Source organism: Myotis lucifugus, unplaced genomic scaffold, assembly GCF_000147115.1.
Source record: "Myotis lucifugus unplaced genomic scaffold, Myoluc2.0 scaffold_56, whole genome shotgun sequence".
Lineage (NCBI taxonomy): Eukaryota > Metazoa > Chordata > Mammalia > Chiroptera > Vespertilionidae > Myotis > Myotis lucifugus.
The window spans coordinates 958,594-974,918 of NW_005871104.1; the positions used below are offsets into that span (position 1 = coordinate 958,594).

At 42.8% G+C, this 16,325-nt stretch overlaps 1 protein-coding gene across 6 annotated transcripts in view; it reads left to right on the top strand.

The window, feature by feature from the left end:
- Positions 1–10,979, top strand: part of RNF145 (ring finger protein 145) — a 67,424-nt gene extending 56,445 nt beyond the window's left edge. For all 6 annotated transcript variants that reach the window (XM_023754077.1, XM_014456139.2, XM_006089066.3 and 3 more), the window contains 4 exons: positions 3,329–3,511; positions 5,264–5,411; positions 6,273–6,629; positions 9,070–10,979. In XM_023754077.1, coding sequence (XP_023609845.1) covers positions 3,329–3,511; positions 5,264–5,411; positions 6,273–6,629; positions 9,070–9,690 — 1,309 coding nt within the window. In that variant the 3' untranslated portion in view covers positions 9,691–10,979. The remainder of the gene's footprint in view (positions 1–3,328; positions 3,512–5,263; positions 5,412–6,272; positions 6,630–9,069) is intronic.
- Positions 10,980–16,325: the final 5,346 nt, after the last annotated feature.

Genomic DNA, 16,325 nt, shown 5'->3' on the forward strand with positions numbered 1-16,325 from the left:
ACCCCACCCTCTGCCCTTACCCCCCCCCCACTGTCCTCATCCATAGGTGTACAATTTTTTTCCGGTCTCTTCCCACACCCCCATACCCCTTTCCCCCCGAGAATTGTCAGTCCACTCCCTTTCTATGCCCCTGATTCTATTATATTCACCAGTTTATTCTGTTCATCAGATTTTTATTCACTTGATTTTTAGATTCACTTGTTGATAGATATGTACTTGTTGTTCATAATTTTTATCTTTACCTTTTTCTTCTTCTTCCTCTTCTTAAAGGATACCTTTCAGCATTTCATATAATATTGGTTTGGTGGTGATGAACTCCTTTAGCTTTTTCTTGTCTGTGAAGCTCTTTATCTGACCTTCAATTCTGAATGATAGCCTTGCTGGGTAAAGTAATCTTGGTTATAGGTTCTTGCTATTCATCACTTTGAATATTTCTTGCCACTCCCTTCTGGCCTGCATAGTTTCTATTGAGAAATCAGCTGACAATCTTATGGGTACTCCCTTGTAGGTAACTGTTTTTCTCTTGCTGCTTTTAAGATTCTCTCTTTGTCTTTTGCTCTTGGCATTTTAATTATGATGTGTCTTGGTGTGGTCCTCTTTGGATTCCTTTTGTTTGGGGTTCTCTGCGCTTCCTGGACTTATAAGTCTATTTCTTTCACCAGGTAGGGAAAGTTTTCTGTTATTATTTCTTCAAATAGGTTTTCAATATCTTGCTCTCTCTCTTCTTCTGGCACCCCTATAATTCGGATGTTGGTACGCTTGAAGTTGTCCCAGAGGCTCCTTACACTATCTTCATATTTTTGGATTCTTATTTCTTTTTTCTTTTCCAGTGGGGTGTTTTTTGCTTCTTCGTATTTCAAATCTTTGACTTGATTCTTGGGATCCTCTAGTCTGCTGTTGGATCTCTGTATAATATTCTTTATTTCAGTCAGTGTATGCTTAATTTCTAGTTGGTCCTTTTTCATATCCTCGAGGGTCTCACTAGATTTCTTGAGGGTCTCGCTAAATTTATCAGCGGTTTCTAGAAAATTCTTGAAAAATCTTATAACCATGGTTTTGAACTCTATATCCAGTAGTTTGCTTTCCTCCATTTCTGTCATTTGTGACCTGTTTCTTTATCTCCGCATTTTGGCTGCTTCCCTGTGTTGATAGAGTGGCTTTCTGTGCTAAGTGTCCTATAGGGCCCAGTGGCTCAGCCTCCCCAATTACCTGAGGTGGACACTCTTGGTGCACCCCTTTGTGGGCTTTGTGCATAGTCTTGTTGTAGTTAAGCCTTGATTGTTGTAGGTATCACTGGGAGTAATTGACCTCCAGGCCAATTGGCTGTGAGAATCAGCTGTGTCTACGGTGGGAGAACTTCTGTGCTGGAGACACCCTTATGGGGCAAGACTTGATTCAGTGGGGCTTTGGTGCTCACTGAGTCTGCCCCCTGAGTGTGTCCCTTATGGATCTGAAGAGTTGTAATCTGGATGGTCCCACTCTGACCACTGGGTACACTGGCTCTTGGAGCTCTAAGGAGGTGCTAATTTAGCCTCTGCCTGAGGCTACCCAGCAGGAGCTACAGAGAGATCTGCAGATTCCTTTTCCTTGTTTGGGGTTTGGGGGTGCCCAGATGAGGCCCAGCTGTGAAGCAATGCAAGCTGCTGTGGGGCCTTGGGCCTTCTTTTGGATGTTCTGACCCAGCTGCAGTTTGTTAGGTAATTTTAGATTGCAAAGGGCCAGGCCATTCATATGCAAAAGCCTCTGTGCACAGCTTGGGTGGGGCAGGGTCTCAGGGAATCAACAGGGCAGAGTAAACAGCTATGGCTGATCCTCAGCCCTGCCCTAAGAGGCCCCTGGTCTCAGTGACCCGGTAATCGCTGAAAGCACCTCTGAGAGAAAGCCGCCCTCGAGTTCCGAGTTCTGCCCGCTGCCAGACAGTCCAGTTTCTCCCCGTATGAGTCTGGGTCCCCAGAGACTCGCCCGGAACTGGAGTTCAGTTCAGTCGGGAGTGTGTGTCTCCCTCCCGATTGAAAAAGACAACCACATCCTGAGTTGCCAGCCCTTTCTGTGTATGCCTCCGTACCTCTGCACTTTACTTCCGCACCTCCTCTGAGTCTCAGTGTGCTTTTCTCTTTCCTTCTAGTTGTAGAATTTCCACTCAGCCAGCCTTCCTGTGGTTCTGGGTGATGTCCGTTTTGTCTTTTAGTTGTATTTTTGAAGTGGTTGTGTGAGGCAGCAATTTCCGGTGTTTACCTATGCCGCCATCTTGGTTTCTCCCCTATCTTATTTTTTTTGCTGTTAAAGAGTAATGCTGTTATGAGTATCTTTATATATGTCTCTCTTGTTTTTAAACCCATAATTAGGCAAATTTCAAACCAACAAAGCTGAGAGAGGAGTTGAAATCAACTCTCAAGTACAGTCTTGTGTCACGCATGTCCTTATCAACTTCACCCACCCCGTCCCCTCCTCCATAAAGCCCTGGCTGCATTTGTATGGAGTAAATCCCAGATATAATATACTTTTACCCATAAATATTTTTGTCTATTAAGCTTTTTAAAAAAACATAACTATAATAGAATGTTTATTCCTAACAAAAGAATTCCTTGACATCAAATATCAGTTGGTGTTCAGATTTCCCTAATAATCTAAAATGTTTTAAACATTTTGTTTGGTCAACTCAAGATCCAAATAAGACCATATTGCAATTGTTTGATATGTCTCTTAAGTCTTTTAATATTTAGGTCCCTACTCTCTCTGTATTATTTTCTTTCATTTTATTTATTGACGATACCAGCAGTCCTACTTCATTTTTCAGAGTCTCAATTTTGCTGATTGTATTCCCATGATGTCATATAACACATTCCATCATTCACTATATTTTATTTGATAAATAACTTTTGTAGTACATTCGTAGGAAAAATTATTTGCAGTAAGTTTATTGAGTTGAAGGGTATGTTCATTTTAAATTTATTAGGAAATTTTTCTCCAGATAGGTTTTATCTGTTTATGTCTCATGCTGTAAATATGTGTAATTCAGTGGATATCTAAGAATGGTAGATGTATTTTGATCATTACCAAACTCTAGTTAGAACACTTATTTATCTCAGAACTTGCTTTTTTTTCTCTTGGTTGTATGTTCAAGAAATAGCTATTATGTTTTGTACTGATTCATTATGACTGTATATTATTACATTGATTTTATATGATAAGTAAATATTCTGATTATGTTTGTTGTTTTTTTGTCTTACGATCACAGATACATAACAATAGACGGAGCCTTTAGATTATTTTCTTGTTGGAATTAAATGAGATTCTGATTATTTTTCTGAAATTGTATGCGTTTTAGGGGTATGACAGAAGGAGTTACGCTGTTAATCCTGGCGGTGCAGACGGGTCTCATCGAGCTGCAGGTGGTGCACCGGGCATTCCTGCTCAGTATTATCCTTTTCATTGTTGTAGCTTCTATCCTACAGTCTATGCTGGAGATTGCAGATCCTATTGTTTTGGCGCTGGGAGCATCTAGAGACAAGTAAGAAACTTCCCAAGAGAAGTTTTTGTAGTGAGTTTGTTGTCTGAAGATTTGGGTAATGTTTACAGGCAGAAAATGGATGAATAATTGGTATTAATTTAAGTTAAGAAACTTAGATTTTAATTTTTTTTATATGGCTGACTTTTCTGTTATTTATTTCTTTCTCTCTCAAGATTCCTATAGTTAAAATTAAAAGTCATATCAAAGGCCATTTATTACAAATAAACTTTTCATCAGAGAAATTTAATACTTTTTATAATTGTCCAGTTTTAAAATGAAGAGCATAGAGCATAAAATTTATTTTAGTAAATACAGCAATTAATACATTATTTTATTCTGTGTAATGCTGAAGGAGAGAAAGCATTGAGAGAAATGTAAACGAAAGAAAAAGACTGGAGGCAATCAGAGACAGGCATTTATGGAGTAACAACCTCATCTGATGGCCTTTTAGACAGTTGCAACTTACTAAGGTTGCATTGGGGAATCTCGACATCTTATGGTACCAGATAAAATTGATGGCTGGATTCATGTTCATCTCATATAACAGAAAGTTTAAGGAATAAAAGTCATTAACATAGCTCTTTAAGATACTATTTTGACTTACTGTAGTTAATACAAGGATATTCTATAAGGAATTGCTTAAAATTCAGTGCCACTTTTTTTCCCCAGCATCTATCTACACTGATTATTGATTATTGAAATATCTGCTTTTATTGCTTATTTGGTAGTGTTTAATGAGTAAGGGAGCAGGCAGTGTTTTGGGAGATAGAATTTCAACAGCAGATTTTTAAAACATTCCAAATTAGCATTTTATGTAGTTCATCAGGTTTATCTTTTTATCCCCAGATAAGAAACCCTTCTAAGGTGTCTTAGAAGCATTTAAGATGTTGAACTCAATAGTGAACTCAGTTAATAGCCACTTTAATTGGATTGTTTTTGATTTAAGTACTATTTTGTCTGGCAATATTCTTTAGTATTAATGAAGCATATGTCAATAAGATTAAGATAATCCTATAGAAAGTTTGGGCAAGAGAAAGAAAAAAACACATAATTCCACTGCCATAAGATTTTTATTGAATTTTAACTGCTTAAATAAGGAGGTAATATGTTTGTGTATATATGTATAAACACAAAAATTAGATATAAATTTAAAGCTCTTTGCATATTATTCTAGTAGAGCCTTAGGAAGCTTAGTCTGGCTGGCGGTGTCCAAGATAGGTCACTGGGGAGGAAGAGCAGCTAGTAGGTCTTGCATCAGTTTTTCCTCCAACCTCAGCACATGTGAGGATTAATATACCTGTCATCAGAGAGCATTCCTCTCACTAACCCTGCACTCACGGGAGCCAAGATTTTCATCACAGTGGAGTGGGCCGGGAGAGGGGGGATGGTGATGGCATATAACTTAATACAAGTTACTGTTAAAATTGTTAAGGTTTAATGCTACGAAAGCCTGAAATTGCTTTCAAATAACTAGGACTGGGAATGAAACTGAAAGCAAACTGTTGAGGAAAAAAAGAATTGATGATGCCTGGCAGTGGCTGAGTGTGGAGAGTAAGAGAAAAGAAGCAAGTCGGGTGGACACACCGGGCCTAAGCCATGACCTGCCCTGACCTTTAGTGCAGTGACCGGCTGGTGAAGGGTGCTTAGGACGGTATTTGTAAAGAGAAGCATGACAAATACCTGTTAGCTGGGAATGTAATGGTTGTGTTACCAGGTAACAGGCACTTTAAAAGAATACCTTTCTTTCTCTAGGAGTTTATGGAAACACTTCCGTGCTGTGAGCCTTTGTTTATTTTTACTGATATTCCCCGCTTACATGGCCTACATGATTTGCCAGTTTTTCCACATGGATTTTTGGCTTCTTATCATTATTTCTAGCAGCATTCTTACCTCTCTTCAGGTAAGCCAAAGTTATTAACTTTGTATAATGACTAAAACTTTTTAAGGATTCATGATAATATGTGGCCTATGTAGGTGATTACTTCCCACCTTCTTTACTAAAATATGTGACATTTATTTGAGCATAGGAGTTGAAGGTAAGTTTATTAAAACACTAGGCTGTCCTGTCACTGTATTCTATTTTATCAAGGTAATTAAACTTTGTACTTTCTCTTTTTCAAAATGGTATGATACAGAGCTGTTATGTAAATCATAAATTGAAATAATTACAAAATATTAAAAGATTTTAGCACTTGTTTGGAGCACTTTTTTTTTTTTTAGTAAATACCATTCAGAAATAAATATCCAGTTTCATGATGTTTATAAATACATGACGTGTGTATTACACACACACACAGTATTGCCCTGAAAATGATAAGCTTATTGTAACTCGAAGGTGGATCTTTGCTGCCTGATCCATAGGAAGTAAAAGAAAAGGTAGCACTGGCAATAAATGTTTATTCACTGTTCCTTGTAGAAGTAACAGTTCTTTCAAAGTGGAGGAACATGTATGACTACAGACTGAGGAAAATTTAGATAGAATTTTTATGGGTTTTGGTGACCTAGGGAGGAAGGAAAGAGTCGGGAGAAAACTAATTACTAATTAGAACTGTTTTAGGAAAGTTGTGTCTCAGGGTATGGCTTTTTGGTATCTAATACCTGGATTACTGAGATCACTCACCCACATTTTAATTATGCCACTGTCTCTTCTAGATATTAATATGGCATCCAAAATTATTAGGAATTTGTTCATGTTTAACGTCTATGGAAAACCTTTCACAGTGATCATATTCTGTTTTAATGTACATGCTTTTTCTTTCAGGTTCTGGGAACACTTTTTATTTATGTCTTATTTATGGTTGAGGAATTCAGAAAAGAGCCAGTAGAAAATATGGATGATGTCATCTACTATGTGAATGGCACTTACCGCCTGCTGGAGTTTCTTGTGGCGCTTTGTGTGGTGGCCTATGGCGTCTCGGAGACCATCTTTGGAGAGTGGACAGTAATGGGCTCAATGATCATCTTCATCCATTCCTACTACAATGTGTGGCTTCGGGCCCAGCTGGGGTGGAAGAGCTTTCTTCTCCGCAGGGATGCTGTGAATAAGATTAAATCATTACCTCTCGCAACGAAAGAGCAGCTTGAGAAACACAATGATATTTGTGCCATCTGTTATCAGGTAAGTCACACAGTAAGAATCCATATGGGTGGGTCATACTGTATCCTTTGGTGTTTCCCTTGGGACATTAACTACATTATCCAGATTCAAGTTAAATTCCGGGGCAGAATTATCTCCTGGGTACAAAGAACGTGGGCCTCAGAAATGATTAGACCTGATAAAATATTTCCATTTTATTTCTAAATTTAAGTTTTTAATTTAGTTCCTCAAATTCTGATATATTGTTATTTTCAACATTATTGCTCACCCATATATAAAGGAAAAACAGGTCAGGTGTATTTTATATTTTACTCCTGAGTTTATTTACACACACACACACACACACACACACACATACACACACATACACATATATATATGCACTATCAAATATATACGGTAACTCAGGAGTCAGCAACTTCTGAAAAGTGGTGTGCCAAGAATCAACTCTTTTTCTTCTGGTATTCCCAGGGTGGGGAAGAAGTGTTCCTTTACTTTCCATGGGTGGAGAGAGTATGTGCTACCTGTGGTGGATATCTGCGATGGTTACAAGTCTGTGTGTGTGGGTGGGGTGGGCACATATGGTAGAGGCAACCAGTTGGTGTCCCATTGCATTGGCCTACCTTTGGCACATGTGCCATGTATTGCTGATGATTACCTTCTATTAAAAATCTAAAGATGCTATTTAAATCAGCTTGAAAAATATAACAACAAAAAAACAGGCCTAGAGTTTAGTCACCAGTCACCTGTGCAAAGGGGTGATTGAGTAGCAGCTTTTACAGCTCAGCGGTACTGTTGGGAGTGTGGACAGCAATGATGGGCAGCAGCAGAAGCTGTACGTGTAAAGCAGGGGTGGGGAACGTCCAGCCCTCAGGCCATATAAGGCCTGTGAAATCATTTGGTCTGGCCCTGCCAAGGCATTAGGGGTGAGTTAATTAAATGTTTGACCAAATATAGCTGGCTAATTTTTAAGTTGATAATTTTGTATGGCCTCCAGGTAATGTTATAAATATTCAAATGGCCCTTGGCAGGAAAAAGACTCCCCCACCCTGCTCTAAAGTCACTCTTGGAGTGTGGTGAGTGTGGCCCGTGATAAAGCCGCAGAGTGTCAGTGAGGACACAGAAAACGTCCTCCCTCCACGGCTGCTAGACCATCTAGATAGAATTTTTTTCTTAAGAGTAAAAGGCATTTATGTACCACGCTTTATTGTTATTAGAACACACTTTTGGGTACTAGCAAAATACTGTTTTTTGGGTTGTTTTTGCATTTGAGGGGACTTGGCGTATAGTTTAGGTTCCCCGAGTTAAGTGGTCGCTGTTTTAGTTCTGGCTCCTTGGTGCTCAGCACCTTGTCATGTGCAGGACAGAGCCCAGCAATGACAGATTCAGGGCACAGCAGCTTCAGTGGCCAGCCTGTGTACAAATATGCCAGTGCTGGGATTTGAGTCCTCTTTCTATTTCCTGTTGTCACATCACTTTTTTTGAGGTGCTTGAACTACCTGCTGATGCCACACAGAAAATGGAAGTCAAATTGCTTAACTTCCAAGCTGGCTGCATTTCCTTGGATGGCTTTCTGCTTAATAGTTGACTCCCAGGTGTTACCAGCTCTTGACAAGGGATTTCTAGAAATTCCTTGTTTTGGGACTATAAATAACCCTAATTGTCAGTTCACCAAATTATAATCTTAAATTTAAACTTCATGTCCTCAGTCTTCCCTCCCCAAATATATCTTAAGTGAGGAATATTAATGCAAAGTCTACCACTTCGTATTCCAGTGGTTATTGAACTTGAATATGCATAAAAGTCATGCAGGTGGCTTGTTGTAACTAGATTTGTGAACGCCATCTTCAGTTGTCAACTTCTGGCCCACGCATATGCATGGTTAACCAGCGCTCTGGGCAGTTCTGATGCAAGGTGAGAAACACTGGCTCGGCTTATACAGACCATATCTTAAAAATTGGATATTTACATTGAAATTGAAATTATTTCCTCACCAGTACCCTGGTATTTTGTGGCTGATTTTGTCTCCTTGCCAATAATCTCATCTGTTCAACTGTGGCAAAGCCCTGCCTTCATCACATTTTCTGAGGTTCTGATTATACTTGTGCCATACCTGATAGAGACCCAGTAATTCTTCTGCTTTCTACAGTTCTGTAATCCTCGCATTTCATACAAGGTAGAAACCAGTAAAGAGGTCATTTCTTCCTCGTTTTTGGCTTTTACTTATTTTAAAAAATTATTTAGCCAGTGGTTCTTGCATTATTTGTAATGTGGGGGCGGGGGGGGGGGTCTCTGATGGCAAGAGGATTATTACTAAAATATAAAATGAGTTTTAACCTAAGATTTGTGTTACAAATTTTCTTTGGGGAATTGTGGGGGAAAATGGCAACTATAACTTTTGGGGATATCATCAAAGATTGTAGATAATAAACACTTATGAAGTATCTTTATTCCCCATTAGGATATGAAGTCTGCTGTGATCACACCTTGCAGTCATTTCTTCCACGCAGGCTGTCTGAAGAAGTGGCTGTATGTCCAGGAGACCTGCCCCCTGTGCCACTGCCACCTCAAAAACTCTTCCCAGTTCCCAGGGTCAGGGACAGAGCCGGCTCCACAACCGCGTGCTGGAGCCGAGGATAACGCTGTACATCAGGAAGGGACCCAGCCGGCTCCACAACCGCGTGCTGGAGCCGAGGTTAACGCTGTGCTTCAGGAAGGGACCCAGCCTGCTCCACAACCGCGTGCTGGAGCTGAGGATAACGCTGTGCGTCAGGAAGGGACCCAGCCTGCTCCACAACCACGTGCTGGAGCCGAGCAAAACGCAGTGTGTCAGGAAGGGACCCAGCCTGCTCCACAACCACGTGCTGGAGCCGAGCAAAACGCAGTGTGTCAGGAAGGGACCCAGCCTGCTCCACAACCACGTGCTGGAGCCGAGGAAAACGCACTGCATCAGGAAGGGACTGCACCTTCAGACCAAGAGCATCCTCGAGGGACCGGAGTGGAAGAAGGTTCCAGAGACAATAATGAGTGCATTGCCAGCAGATCAGGTAGCCAGGAAGGGACTTGTGAGCCCATGGAATAGCTTCTTGGTGCAAAAGATGAAGCATGTCCTGCTGAGGTCAACCCAGAAGAAAAGCAGCAGGAGTAACGCCGTGTATGCTGGCGGGGAGGCTAACTCTGATGGAATTTGTGCCCAGATTTGAGAAACAAATACATGGGGTGATTAGGTGGGAAATTTGACATTCCAAGGATCTAATCCAGGAAGTACTTACTCTCAGTGGAGACCACCTGCTTTCATGCCCTTGACATTGTGGGAGAAATTTTGCAATGTATGCTAATCAAAATGTATTTATATATCCTATGCTGATGTTTTGTAGAGGTTTGCCAAGGAAATTTAACCTCAACAACTTCAGAAACTGTCCCTGATTTGTCAGGGATAAATAAAATCAGATTTGAGTGTTTGAAAGGGGCTAAAGAAAGGAAGACAACATAAGGACAGTCTGGGAAGAGGCAGGCAGAGTGGAACTGACATTTCACTTTCTATGGGACAGGATCCTTTTTGTTACAGAATATGAGTAGTGACCAGCCCCTTTCTCCACCCCCTTTTCCCTCAGCTAATTGGAACTCAGTCTGGTAATTATTGAGTTTTGTACAGCACTGATTGAAATCAAAGATATAAAAGCATTAATTGTATCCAGAGATTGAAACATGCTCATACTTTGTATGTGCTTTCGGGGAGGGGCGGGTGGGCATTTGGCCTCAGGTACATTCACGTAACCTGAGACTCTTGAACTTTCTGATGGAGTCCTCAATATTTTGTGTATATGAAACTTTTGTTAATATATCGTACACTGTTGGCTGTGTGAAGTAATCTAAAACTCTAATGAACACTTTGGAGTCCACATTAGTGTGGGAGACCGAAGTGGGAAGGGCTTTAGGGCACTGATATAGGCCTTGTGTACTTTTCAATCCTGTGTAATGTTTAGTTCTTGCAACTGAATCAACAGTGTTAAGTTATGGCAATATTTGCACTTGGGAATGAGTACATAACTGTATGATCACATTGCAAATGCCACTTTTAAAGCTGTTAATAGACTTTGCACCTTTTCTTTGATAAGGATGTGTCATATTTAAATTTTTACATTCATCATGGCTACAGGTAGACCTGGGGGGGGGGGATACAATTTTTTATGGGAATTTTGATATGAAAAGAAACTAGTCATTTATTTATACAATAGGCTTGGTTCAGAATGTTTTTCAGACTTGGTACTCCTAATGTGGGTTGTGACTTTATTTCATTTTTAGTAGCAAATTTGGATGTAGACTGACAGACATAGCTGAATGTCTTAATAAATTTAAATTTGAAGATAACTATGTTTTTCCCCCCTGTGATTATTATTATTATAAAGTGTTTTGTTTTTAGGAGACTTTTCCCCCCTCTCCAGCTGGGTTTATATCTTGATCTCTGTTTAAAATGACGTGTAGATGACAAAATTTTTTGCTTGAAAAAGGGCCAGTTCTTTGAAATCTCCTACACCAGTGATAGCAGACTCAGCTCTGCACTAGAGCATCTGGAGAACTTTTTTTAAAAAGTACACGTTTTTTAACACCACTTCAGACCCATTGAATCAGCTTCGGGGGAGCCTGAGAGCGTGCACTTCAGAGCTCCTGGGTGGTTTTATCCAAGAGCTCCTGGGTGGTTTTATCCAAGACTGACACTAGTGGCTAGATTAGGATGAATTTCTCCCTGGTGGAGCTCGAAGTTTCCCACCATCCTATTGGTGAGCCAGGTTAGGCAGCAAAAAGAGCAGATGGCTCCCTCTAGTGGTGGTCAGGCTATTGTGCAAGACCTAGCAGCGATCTCTGATTTAAAATGGGTTTTTGGCCTTTGTGGAAAAGGTAAGTGTTCAAATATTAACCTTTTTGGTGCCTCGTTTGAAGGAATTAAAATTGCAGGTGAAGTTGAAATCATTTGTGTCACGGTGACCTTGTCCAGCCTTTAGCACCATCTACACTTATGACCAAAGAACTCTCACGCACACCTAAGGAAAAGTAGATGTTTAATAAAAGCAGGGGCTTCTTTGGCACCAAGTTTCACATTAGAATGCACCTTTTTTTTTTTTACCTCCTAATAGCAAGGAGACCCCAGCTGTACTTGCCAAGTTGCAGGAGCCTCTCCGTTACTCAGTCTACCTGTTAATGCTTTTGTTTCCGTCAGGAGAGTTATCTTGTGTTGTAGTGACGAAAACCCTCCCAGTCTCAGTGGTCCTAAAACAACAAAGGCTTATGCCTCACACACATCGCATTTGTGTCTGTTTGCTTTGGAGCAGACACTCGGGGATCTAGGCTGCGTGGAACAGCCAGTCTTGAACCTTCTGATGGTCATGACCCAGAGAAAGGGCTCTGGGAGGCTTAGCAAGTACATGCTCCTCCCAGTGGTGGGTGCACGTCTCTTCTGGTCATCACCCTTCATCACCCCGTGGCCGCAACTGTGGTCGCACCAGCACACGAGGTTGTGGACGTTCAGTCTTCCTCCTGTGGTCTGGGAAGAGGACACAGCAGTGCTGATGACTACCACACCTCTGTTGAAGCAACATGTACTTTTATTTACTCATTAAAAACTTGGGAGCACACCTGTGAATTCTTCAAAATATACTGGTTGGTTGAGAACCTCTGACCTAATTAGCTGCTTGTTCTAATATGCCAGGACGGTCGGTAGCATTGTCTAATGCCATCTGTCATTCACATTTCTGTTTCCCAGCCATGTTTCCAACTCCCTGCCAGACTTTGGACCTGAGAAGACAGTTTAACCACCTAGTTTGTACCACAGAAGAGAAAACAAGAAAATCAGATCAGATTTCCCTTATACTTGATCAAATGAAGAGAGAAAATAGCACATTCCTGATGGGCCCTTTTTAGGCCACTTTTCCTGTCCACTTAATTTCTCGGACAGTGTGTATGTACTTTTCACCCATGATCACTTTTCTCTTAGAAATTTTATTCCCTTATGAACTTTGACATCAAAGTTAGTACTAAACAATCTCAATTCTCATACTAGTTATTAGTGTATATTTCTAGTTTGTGTTGTTTCTCATGCTAGAAAGCTGTGTTGAGGTCTAAATCATGCTATTTGCACAGCATGTCTTTATAGAGGTCTGGTTTTCTTTTTTTGTTAATCCTCACCCAAGGATGTTTTTTCCATTAATTTTTAGACTGGAAGGGAGTGGGGGGTGGGCGGGGGGGGGGGAGAAATAACAATGAAAGAGAGACACACCGATTGGTTGCCTCTCACTTGAATCCCCTCGTAGTCCAGTGGCCGGGTACTCCTTAGCCCAGAGGCTGGGTCTGCCATGAGTCTCACTCCTTGATTGTCCCTGTTCTGAGCTGTACTCCATTCCCCCACGGAGCTGGTCCCACAGGTGTGAGCTACAGGTGCTTGGAGTCCCCCTTGCTTTTGCCTTGTTGCACCATCTGAGGCAGTGTCTGCGGCTGGGACCCAAACACTGTTTCTGACTAATTACTTAGATCAGGCAAAGCCTCCAGAGACCTGCTTCTGCCTGCAGACTGATTGGATTCAGCCTTGAGTAACCTTGCAATTGTCCACAGGTGGGGTGAGAGGTTTTCCAACTGGGTGGGGGGATTGTTTTTGCCTGGAGGCTAATTGTTATTCTCAGTTTCTTAATGGGCCTCAGAAACTCTGCACAGCACCTTAGGGCAAGGTGTTTTCCATTAGGGTGGGTCAACTGCCTTCCCCCCTAGGCAAAAACCACCTGGATAGCAAAGGTCAGCCCGAGAAAGAAGACCTCTGCAGCATGAGGAAATGACTCAGGAAACTGGGGTGTCTGCCTTCCAAGCGCTAACCCCAGAGCCCCCAACCCTGGCTTCTGCTCACCCAGCTCCAATCCATTCTGCACTCCCTCTGCTGGAGCCCAAGGTGAGTGGCTGTACACAAAATTTTGTGCTATGACCCTTTAAGAGGGTGCCTGCATTTCCAGCAGTCTCTCCCTGGCAGACAGCAAGCTGCTGCTTTTCACAGCCAGATATCGTGTGGGTACCCTTCTCAGTTCTGGTGCTCTCTGCTGGGGGGGGGGGGGTCCAGCTTGGGGATTAGACCCCAGAGTTCTCAGTGGCAACCCCCTACAGCTGAGATATCCCTCTGGAACTTCAGCTGCTGTCTGTGGAGGCTCGGCCAGCCCTTTCATGCCTTTGCCCCTCCTACCAGTCTCTATGTGGTCTCCACTTTCTGTCCTTGATTATCAGGGTTCTCTCCAGCGAGTCTTCAGTTGATTATTTAGGATTTTTTTTTTTTTGTATTTTAGTTGTAATTCCAGTTTGGTCCTGTAGCGTGTCTATGTAGCATCCACTTACTGCACTGCCATTTTTAATCTGGAAAAGCATTTTAAAAGAATAAAAATCTCACCTAATCTCACTTTTGGAATTAGTCTTTTCAAGTTATTTTTATATCTGATGATAGCAGACACCCCTCCCCCCACCATGGAGAAGCACAACCCCAGAGAGTCATTTCCACTTCTCTTTTTAAAGTTGACTATCTTTTGGTTTCTGAAATTCAAGTACATTCCAAACAGTATAGCAATTTATCAGTTGAGGCACACCTGTTTCTCCCACCTTTGCAGACAGAGAATGCTATGACTTTAAAAAATAGGGTTACATCTTATAGGTAGTACTTGCTTAGAAAATAATAAAAAAAATACTAGGAGTCACTTACAGAGCTAGTCATTTTTGTGGCCACTCAGAAACATGCTTCCTTTTTCTCCAGTGGATTCTGCAGTCACATGCAGTGTGTCGACAGATCGAGAGTTAAGGTAAGACATTCACAGTGAAGACAGAAAACCTTGCTACTGGCCATGCTTCTGGCATCCTCTTTATTGTCTTTGCTCTTACCTACTCTGATGTTGGGGTTCTTTTCCTAATCTTTTTTTTTAATGAATTTTGACTGTTTGACCCTTAATTTTTTTTATATATTCTTAATAGATATAAGCAACCCCTTGCTTTCCTATTGTTATTATACACTAGAGGCCTGGTGCAGGGGTGTGGTCCCTAGGCCTGGCTGAGGATCCAAGCGTGAGCATTTGGTGTTGAAGGGCAGGTCCCAGCTGATCTCTGGGCTCTGGGCAGCACCTGGGCCCCTGGGCCCCTGGGCCCCCAGGTGCCCCCCTCCACCTGAGTCATAGCGCCTGAGTCCCCATTCAGAGATGCAGTGAGTGCGACCTGATGCCACAGGTCAGGGTGCAGCGTGGGCCTCTGGGCTGCCCAGTGGTGCTGCATGGAAGTTGGGCAGGCAGGGTGCTCTCTCACGACCGGCCTCACAGACCAGCTCCTGTGCGAACCCATGGGGAGCCTGACCGGCCCCTGCAGTCCTGGCGGCTGCAGCTCGGCTCACTGGGAAGAGGCTGTGCGGGTGTGGGGCAGGCTCCTCATGGGCACCTGGCACCTGAGCACAGGGGCTTCCCTGGTGCACAAGCCCTGGCATCCCGGAGGAGGCTAGCAGGGGGAGAGAGGGAGAGCTCGGCGGACACCCCGCATTCCCACTGCACATTCGTCCCTGTCACTCCCGTCCCCAGGTAGCCAGCGAGAGGTCACAGCCCCCTGCCCATGTGCTGCAGGAGGTTGGTTGCCGCCACCCACCCCCAGTTCCCCATCCCATCCTGGGGCCTGGCCCAGATCGGGTGATCAGGGCCTGCTGGCCGCTGGTCCCATCTGTGGGGTGATCTATTGGAGCTGGGCCACCCACCCGCCCTCCCTCAGCGCCTGGGAGCTGGATGGTAATCCTGCCCCTGCTGCCACCACTGGTCACCATCTGCAGGGCGATTGGCGGGGTGATCAGGCCCCCACTCGCACCCGCCTTGGCTTGGTGCCACCCACTCAACTGCTCCACCATTCCACTGCGATCCCACTCTCGTCAGGGCCCACTGGGGCCAGCAGCACCTCCACTGCTGCCTGCTGCCAGCGCCTCATCGCTGACACCCGCCATGTTCTGCGTTGCCCCCTGGTGGTCAGCACACGTCATAGCGAGCAGTTGAACTGGTCAAGGGGACAATTTGCATATTAGGCTTTTATTATATAGGATTCTAACGTATGGCTTCTGACTTGCAGGAAATATTCTCCATGGATGTAGAAGAAATCTTGAGCCAATTCTAGATGGAATATTCTATTGCTTTCCAGGTGAGAACTTGCCAAACTGATTTCTCTGAGGGGCATTAGGCCTGCTAAGTTTCCTTTGACAAGTCTTTATCAGCCCCGCTTGGGTTTAGGGAACTAGATGGTGGAAGGAGGAGACTTGACTAAAGGCAGGACCTCTGGGCTGTACTTTTTACTCCCTTTCATGCTATGTGATCCTTGGCCAGCCTTTGTTTTTCTGGGCTTCAGTCTCATCTGAAAAAAAATGATCTCTGAGGTCTTATTCTGCTCAAGATTTTGCTCACCTGTATTAATTTTTATCTCTGATGAGCCTTATATATTTGTTGAACCTCATATATTTGTATGTACTATGCAAATATTAAACTTAACTAAGGTTGGGTTCACTCTTATGTTCCCAGTGCCTGACACAGGGCAGGAGCTCTCTGAGTATCTGCTGAGTGAACAAATGAACCGAGTCTATGGCTCCTTGTACAAACCCTATAGTTAAAAAAAAGGCAGAGACTTTTGCTAGTTCTAGAGGCAGAGAGCATAACACTGTGTGCCAGCTGGATGAGGTCA